This window comes from Euphorbia lathyris, chromosome 10, assembly GCF_963576675.1.
Source record: "Euphorbia lathyris chromosome 10, ddEupLath1.1, whole genome shotgun sequence".
Taxonomy (NCBI): Eukaryota; Viridiplantae; Streptophyta; class Magnoliopsida; order Malpighiales; family Euphorbiaceae; genus Euphorbia; species Euphorbia lathyris.
In genome coordinates, this window is record NC_088919.1 from 4,779,368 (window position 1) to 4,787,975 (window position 8,608).

Sequence of the window (8,608 nt, forward strand, 5' to 3'; positions counted from 1 at the left end):
TGCTTGGGCTGTATCAGTTATATTTTGCAAATTAATAACAACAAAAGGTATCACCATTTTCACTTGAAGATTATTACACTTCTTCATCAATTGGGCAGATGCGGTTCAGGTGGTTGTATTCATGGTAGAGCTCTAAAGGCCAACTTTGTTGCTATTGTTGTGCTTTTATATCCGATAAAGCATTATTGTTCCCTTATGTTAGCTTATTTGATAGTTGCACTACATAAGAGAATGACAATTTCTGGGTACGAAAAATATCAATTGGAGGTTGGAGGTTGTTTTCAGCCAAAGTCTCATGCTTTCCATATCAAATAGTCAGTTTTGGCTAATAATTGCGAAAGTTAGCTTTGTTGTTTTGGATGCTAGAGAAATACAGTCAAGGGTTGGCATGGTCGTGTTCAATCAAATTGTCAGTCAAGATTGGGGCAATTATGATTTGGTATTTCCAATTTCTCACTACAGGATTGAGAGGTGCTTTTTGGAGGGGATGGATTGGCTTCAACAAACAAACAAACAGTTATCCTGACTCCAGTCTTGAGGACAAGACTGTTTTGAAGGGGTGGGTAATGATAGAGAATGGTCTAGCTTAGTGGCAGGAAGGTTCTAGATGGGGTGAGCCGTATAGGGCAAAGGTTATTTTAGGTATAAGTCATTAGTATTTAGGAGGAAAGAGTTTAGGAAGCCAAGCAGATAGTTGATTGATTGTTTTGGGGCTGCTTTAGCAGAGGGAGGTTTTCTCCTGGGGATTAGAACATTAGTTCTATCCATTTATCCTAGTTGATCTTGCATTCCTTCTTCTATATTTCAATATATTATTATTTACGTAACCTATTGTCATTTTGATCTTTGATTCCTAACAGTTCGACTACCATACATCCAATGACAATCCATCTGTGGAGAACATCTTTTCAACAAAATCAATTTCAACAATTAAAATCAATCCATATTTAATATATAGGGATAAACTTAAGTGACAAAATTTATAAAAAAAAAGAATAAAAAAATAAATAGCATTCATAAAAAAACGTTTACATATTACATGACTCTTAAGCATAATCCACTAAATAATAATTACTCCTCAACATGAAGTAATTAGTTAATAAAATAAGATTTCACTAAAACCGACACTATAAAAAAGGAGGAGATAAAAGCACACCGACTTGAAACTTGATACTCGGTCGTTCTTAGTTTTGAACCTAGGTGACTCACGCATCGAAAATAAAGATAGGGCTACAAAAGCTTCGGAGTCTCTATCGAAAGTGAATGACGCTATCTTTAAAAGCTTATAAACATTTCCACCACGGGTTCATTAGAAGAAGATCGAAGCTATGCAGAGTCTTGGCTCTTTCATCATAAGCAGATCGAAAACGGAAACAAAAACAATGTAGTTGTAACGTACTTTCGTCTATTTGTTACAAAAGATTTAATCCGCACAACTTTGAACAATGTAGTTGTAACGGCTTTCGATGAAGCACAAAACTAATACTGCATTAGCAACAGTCACCTTTTATACCTGTTACGAATGGAGCATTACTAATGAGGTTTTGTCTAATAGTGAAGGAAAGTTTGAGGAATTTCGAGTCAATGTGGAGATTGTTGAGAAAAACTTGATAATTCTAATTAATTTAAAAGTTTTGATGTCTAGAACTGTATTTTCAGGTCAAACTATTATCTCAGAAACACAAAAGAATTTGAAAAATAAATACTAAAAAACATCAATAAAGTTCGGTATTCAGATCGGCTCTTATTAAAAAAATCTCAAAATCTATCAATGCAGAAATTAATTACAAAACATTACTTAAATTATTTGTTATGTTATTAAAATAGTTATAAACAATCTACCGCAATGTACAAAATTGCTTCCATTTATCAATAAATTTATTCGGATGGTCCAATATAACAGTCAAATAACATTCAAATCAGTTCGTAAATATGGGTAAAATTGTTTGTTTAGCAACTTTAGGTTAAAATAAATATGCAGAAATTACATATAGTAGTTGGACCACAAATAATATATGGACATAAGTGGCACTTCTATCTAGTCAATAGTCATTGAATTTTGAGGAAATTTTCTAATCCCATGGGCCTATTTTTGTCATGTTTCAACATTTTTTGAAATCAAACCAATTTGAATTATTTTGTTTTTACTGACCCAATACCCTACCCCGGCAGGAGGGAAATTTATAGGGGACCGGATCCTCCGTGTCAAATTAAGTAAGTACCGGACACAACACATAAAAATATACAAGTTCTCAATTTGACATGAAAGATTTGGTGCTATAGGATTCCTCGGGAGGACATACGTTAGCTCAATATCATTGACAACTTTTTGAAAAATCAAATGAAACTTCATTACTTGTAGGGTAAATAATGGGTGTTGTTATATCTAGCCTCAAATTCTCACCCCTAGCTTCGTGAAAGGACGAAAATGCCATTTCATAGATTGAGGGTGGGAAAAGGCTATTTTTTTTGCCTTTCCGACACACGGGCGTGTGGCTATCACGCCTCACCGTATGGTCGGGCGTGATAGCCCCACGCCTCACCTTGTGGTCGGGCGTGTGGCTATCACGCCCGACCATACGGTGAGGCATGGGGCTATCACGCCCGACCACACGGTGAGGCGTGATAGCCACACGTCCGACCTCACGGTGGGGCGTGATAGCCACACGCCCGCGTGTTGGGAGGGCAAAAAAAATTAAACAAACTGAAAATTACAAAAATTTATCTAAATTAAAAAAATTAATAAATAATTGCACATACGCCATACGGGCGTATGCGCATCACGCCGTCACCATTGTGAGGGTGTGAGGATATCACGCCGCACCACAGGAGACGGCGTATGAATATCACGCCCGACCACTGTGGTGAGGCGTGAGGCTATCACGCCGTCACCTGTGGTGCGGCGTGATGTTCATACACCGCACTAGAGGTGATGCCGTGATCTCCACACGCTTCTGATTTCGAATAACAGCAAAATCCGATGCAAAAAACGTCCAAAAAACATCAAAATCAAACGGGAATATGTATCATAGGTCCCTTTCGTTGATAAATTAGTCCGGATCCATGTTTTCGTTGATAAATTAGTCCGGATTAGATTAAAGAGAGTTTGTGTTGTTTGAGAGGATTTGAAAATTCTAAAAATTATCTATAGGGTATTTTGGTCTTTTCACGGGGCTAGGGGTGGGAATTCAAGGCTGGGTTTAGTAATTCACTAAATAATTTATTAGTCTCTTACTTTTTACCTAACACACTGTTTAGTCTCCTTATTTTTAAAAACACATTATAAGGTCTCTAACTTTTAACAATATTAACCATTTGGTCATTTTATCTAGTTTTTTTAGACTTGTAACCGCTATATTTAGCATAAACAGACATATATAAAATAACAGAGTAACATAGTCAACGTGTATTGAACTGTTGCTGTCCTAAAAGCTAAAATATGTTCGGTTAAAAATCTAAAAAAAATAAACAAAAGGACCACATGGTTAATATTGGCAAAAGATAGTGACTTTGAAATATGTTTTTCAAAATAGAAGGACTAAACAATGTGTTAAGTAAAAATTAGAAGACTAATAAGTTATTTACCCTTATTTTTATATAGGAGCGTAAATCCGCTGAATAGGTAAACATGTATGTTGGTCCCATATCAACAACTAAATTAGTGTCTAATGAGATAATCCTAATTTAACTCAAAGAAGTTTACATCATAATCAAGTCAATTCAATATGTTCGTATGGTTCCGTGTTAAAAGTAAGATGTAAAAATATAAAACGTAAAATATAAAATATAAAATGATATACTAATACTTTTAAATATTTATAGTATTAGCGGATTAGCATGTTAACTTTGAATATCAACTCAACACATTTGATAAATGCTAATTTCGCGCTATTAAAAATAACATGTAAAAATATGAAAAATTTGTATTGCACTCACATATCACAAATAATATTAATATTTTAAGAGCGATATATAAAAGACATTAGAGGAATAATAATTTTAAATATTTATATTATTTTCAAAATAATAGATTTACTCTAATCCAACTAAAAAATTTACGCTTCTATTTCATGTCAACCCAAAAATATACTGTTACCGGTTTAATATAATACTAACACTTAGTGTCATATTAACAATCGTGTTAACATTTGGCTCTCGTACTTGGTAATCGTATCATGTTATCTATATATTCTATACGATTATATATTATAATAAAAAAAATTGTCACGCGACTAAAGAATGACCATGCGACTTTTCTTATAAATGAAGACCGATAACTTCACTACAATGAAATGTGTAATGTGAACAAGAATAAGAAGCTAATTACAGAGTAAGTATGGTTACAGTAATAATACGATGATGCGTCTGAACTCCGAGAGTTCTTCCTGTCCTCCTTTGTTGATTCTGAGCTAGACGTGTTACCGACTCCGACAGCAACGGCAGGAGGCACATCAGAAGCATGTGGTTCTATCGGCAGCATGTTATAATCTTCCATGTCGTAACCTGTGACAGATCCCGAAAGCAAAGCTCGGTTACCTGAATACGCCATTGTATGAAAAAGCATGTATGTATATCAAACAATTGTGTGAAAGAAACACTCACAATCTGCCTTTTTCCATCCCAAGACGAGTTTTTCTCGATCAAATATAACACGGTAGCCAGTCATAAAGTTTTCTGCAAATGGATCCGGAGCCTCAGTCATTTGTATTTGACACTGATAAGCATTGCCTCACTTCCTAAATTCATAAATCTATCTCGAAAATACAATGTACTTACGCCCGATTATATTGAGTTCGGTACTCTTGACAATCGCCAAGCAATATACAAGTTCACTCTGCAGTAAGAGCGGAACAGTTTAATTTCAATTTTAGTAACAACTCAGACAACGGCAACAAGATACATCGCGAATACTACCTGCGTGGAGATGACAATTATCGGATCAGAGACAGCAAAATGTGCTCCTCCATTCATGGTTAACCTCATGCTAGGTATCAAACTCGAATTTCCATCCGGACTGCATATAGTAAAAGAGAAAACGATACAAGCACGTAAGAGACCAAACGAGAAGAAATTAACAGACTAAGACTTCATTATCTAACCTCATATCATAACAATATTCAAACGGGATCCTGGGATCGAGTGGACGTCTCTTGTCCTGTGCCTGTGAATGGAACTACAGCGAAACATAAAATCTTAGTTTACACACTAAATCAACCAAGCGGAACTGGTTTTCAACTCTCAAAGTGCTTACATTCTCTGAAACCTTTGCGTAGGTTGGGTCGATTAGGTATGTAAAGGAGGTTCCGGAATCAAAAAGAGCTGTGAAATCGACATCAATTAAAGTCGTCCCAACTCGAACTTGTGTCACAGAAATGTTATATGTTGGGCTGCAAAACGATCCAGGAATAAGATCTAAAGAAAGGCTAAAATCTTCAACATGGAACAAAACATATAAGACGATAATCGTCAAGTAAATAAGAAAAGTTACCACTTACTGTGATGGACTCGGATTAAATGGAGTCTCGTCCTGATCTGGACTGCCTTTATCCCCAAAACTGATCCTTCCAACCCCATCATGTCCGAAACACATCGAAAAAGAATCAGCTGTTAAACCTGCTCTAGATAGAACACTAGGAACTGAGATCTGATCCATGCCAAGCCCGAATAAACCATTGGGAGCTGCGGTATTCAGAAACGAACCGCTCTGAACCTGTCCACAACTGCACAACTCATATCACATTTTAACATCAACCTAGACCCAAGATACAGTATGAGTTGAAACATTAAAAAAAAAACAAAAAATCACACACCCGAATGTGATATATGCGTTGACAGATTCCGAATCACTATCTTCAGTTGTTAAGTGCAGAACATCCTCCACCAAAATCCCAGAAGTCGAAGTTTGCGCAGAGACATATGAAACCATGTAAGGACAACTGCTGAATGTTCCAAGACAGCGATTTCGGTGCGCACATAAGTTGTTGTTACAGGTGACCTTTTTGCTTGTAGATGACTGTTTCGGGTTGTATATGCTGAGCTCAAAATCCTATAATAGTAAATCACATATTGCTGGAAATCAATCAAAAGCTCAGAGAGAATTCTAGGTGATACAAATATATCTACAGAATGCTAACTGCTGTATTTTGATGCTTAATTCCACTAAAAACGATATTTTCTTCCCCGATACTTCGGCCAAATGTTGATGTTTGACCCTTAAACTTTCATTTGGTTATATTTGACCCTTAATGGACAGTACTATCACACTTAAACGGCACTTGCTGTGAAATTAAAATTCATAGGAGAAATATCAAGCCTATGTTACACGGAAATAGAAACCAATATGCAAACGGAAATAGGGAAACCATATTTGTAAAAAATATAAGAAACGGAGGCGTGGGGAACATGTAAATAATAAAAGTATATGGATATATCTATAAATTTTCAAAATTATAAGAGTAAATTTTAATTTTTTTTAAATATATACATTGAAAAGATTAAGAGGGCGAGCCTTGGCGCAACGGTAAAACGTTGTTGCCGTGTGACCAGAGGTCACGGGTTCGAGTCTTAGGAGTGGCCTCTTGCCAATTAAATTGGCAAGGGAAGGCTTGCCCCCAATACACCCTTGTGGTGGGACCCCTCCCCGGACCCTCGCTCAGCGGGGACGCGTAATGCGACCGGGCCGCCCTTTTTTTATATACATTGAAAAGATTACATACAAGTCACATAATAGGGAGGCGAAAAAATCATTTTGAAAGCTTGTAGAGCATGATCTAGAAAATATTAGAGATTTACCGAACATATGATTAGCATTGATCAAATTCTGAAAACACATTATATCTTAGGAACAAGTTTCCAAATTCTAAGAAATTACCGAAACATGATCGGAAAACGTTTCCCCGAGAGTTTCGATTTCCAAAACCGATATCACGAAACACTTTAAAATCAAAGTTTCTAACATAGCTCAAGCTTATCATGCCAAGTTATGGAACAAGAATTTGCATACAAACGTAATAGTACAGTATATAAACAGGGACGGATCAGGGGGAGCCAGGGGGCTTGAACACCCACGGGTCGCCGGAAAACGTCAAAAATTCCATTGAAACTATGTACTGGACTTCAATTTTTTTTTTCATATAAAAACACCCAAAAAATATCAATCTAGCACCCATGTCATTGGATCTTGGATCCGTCACTGTCTATAAAATGAATAGATTTTAACCAAAATCAAAGTTGTGGGACAAATTTCACGAAATTAAAGATTATAACTGAACTATATCTAAATAAACAAAGTGTGAATCGGAAACATAATACAGAAATTGAAGAAAATTGACAGTCAAATAAAGAAATTGATAAGAGATGCGTACAGAAGCATAAGAAGTTCCCTGAGTAGGCGCACATTTGCTGCAATCACAAGGAACCCAGAACAGATCGCTACCGGTATCAAGCGCCACCATGAACTTCACTCCCGGCGTCCCTAACTCCACCGTCGTGTAATGCAAACTACAAAAATATCCAGCAGGAATTACTTCTATTTTATAATTAACAAAAAAACAATTCAAGAATCAAATGGAAGAACGAGACGCACAATCCTAAAGAGCTAATTCGAAACGTGGTATTCCCATCGGAGAAAGCAAGCGGAGAATCTCCATTGGAGAGTTTACGGCCGCGTAAGATATGATCACGGTGGGCCAATTCCTCATAGTACTCAAAACTTCGTTTAGCTGGCCATTTCCCTAAGTGGAAGTAGCCATTGACGGAAGCAGACCAGTTTTTAAGTGAATCAGAGAAACGATGGTGCATCTTGAAAGTGAAGATGCTCCGGCCATCGCAGGTTTGAGGAAGAACAGATACCGGAAGAAGCAAGAAAGTGAACGCGAACTTCAAAAAACACAGCATCATTTGAGAAAAAGATCTGCATTATAGAAAGAATAGCATGATTTGTTGAAGAACCCTAGCAGATCTTGGACTTGAGAAAGTAAAACAATAGTTCTTTTCAAAGGGCTTTTTTTCTGTGTGGCAGTTGGAGGAAGTTGGAAATTGAAAGGGCGGGTCTTTGAATTGATTGAAGTAGTTCGCTCTCTTGATTTTGTTTTTGGACTGTTTTTTACAGTAGCGCCATGGATTTCTTCTTCTTCTTCTTGTTTTCTGTCAGTGATTCGGTGGTAATGTTGGATTAATCGGGCGGCTCAGATTAAATAGTGAAAAAATGTATGTGGGCGGCATAGTACACGTGGCAGACCGTGGAGCCACATCAAAATCCATTTAATCAAAAAGTGGTATTTATTATTTATTTGCTGTACATGATTCGACTAATGTTCCAGTAGTTGGATTTGAATATACAAAAGTTGAAGTCAACATTTTTCAATAAATTATAGTAGGGAAACAACTTTAAATCTCTAACATTCTATTATTTCGATTTTTAAATTTAAATAAATAAAGTTAAAAATCAACTAAGGTATTGTAGATATTCCTTAAATTACTAAAAGTCTTATCATTCTCTTGGTTCATGCTTTCAGAGATTATCAAACCAGCGTTGAAGTTTGAAAGGATCCGATCACGATAGCCAGTCACGAACTTTTTTTCTCCATGAATGACAATAGCTGGTTTG

General features: G+C 36.3%; 1 protein-coding gene across 1 annotated transcript; it reads right to left on the minus strand.

The window, feature by feature from the left end:
• Nucleotides 1-4,233: 4,233 nt before the first annotated feature.
• LOC136209856 (aspartyl protease family protein 1-like) lies at nucleotides 4,234-8,173 on the minus strand. The gene is made up of 10 exons (XM_066001458.1): nucleotides 7,586-8,173; nucleotides 7,365-7,500; nucleotides 5,811-6,046; nucleotides 5,496-5,720; nucleotides 5,252-5,387; nucleotides 5,100-5,173; nucleotides 4,915-5,014; nucleotides 4,777-4,834; nucleotides 4,603-4,674; nucleotides 4,234-4,503 (listed from the first exon to the last, which is right to left on the minus strand). The coding sequence occupies exons 1-10, from the start codon at nucleotides 7,897-7,899 to the stop codon at nucleotides 4,283-4,285; spliced, it is 1,572 nt and encodes a 523-aa protein (XP_065857530.1). The 5' UTR covers nucleotides 7,900-8,173; the 3' UTR covers nucleotides 4,234-4,282.
• Nucleotides 8,174-8,608: the final 435 nt, after the last annotated feature.

Excerpts from the sequence above, each read along its gene's own strand:
- LOC136209856 (XM_066001458.1), bottom strand. The coding sequence starts at position 7,899 with ATGATGCTGTGTTTTTTGAAGTTCGCGTTCACTTTCTTGCTTCTTCCG. Across the intron at positions 6,047-7,364 it reads AGGGAACTTCTTATGCTTCT|GATTTTGAGCTCAGCATATA; the intron begins GTACGCATCTCT and ends TTACTATTATAG. Across the intron at positions 4,504-4,602 it reads GGGATGGAAAAAGGCAGATT|GTTACGACATGGAAGATTAT; the intron begins GTGAGTGTTTCT and ends GATCTGTCACAG.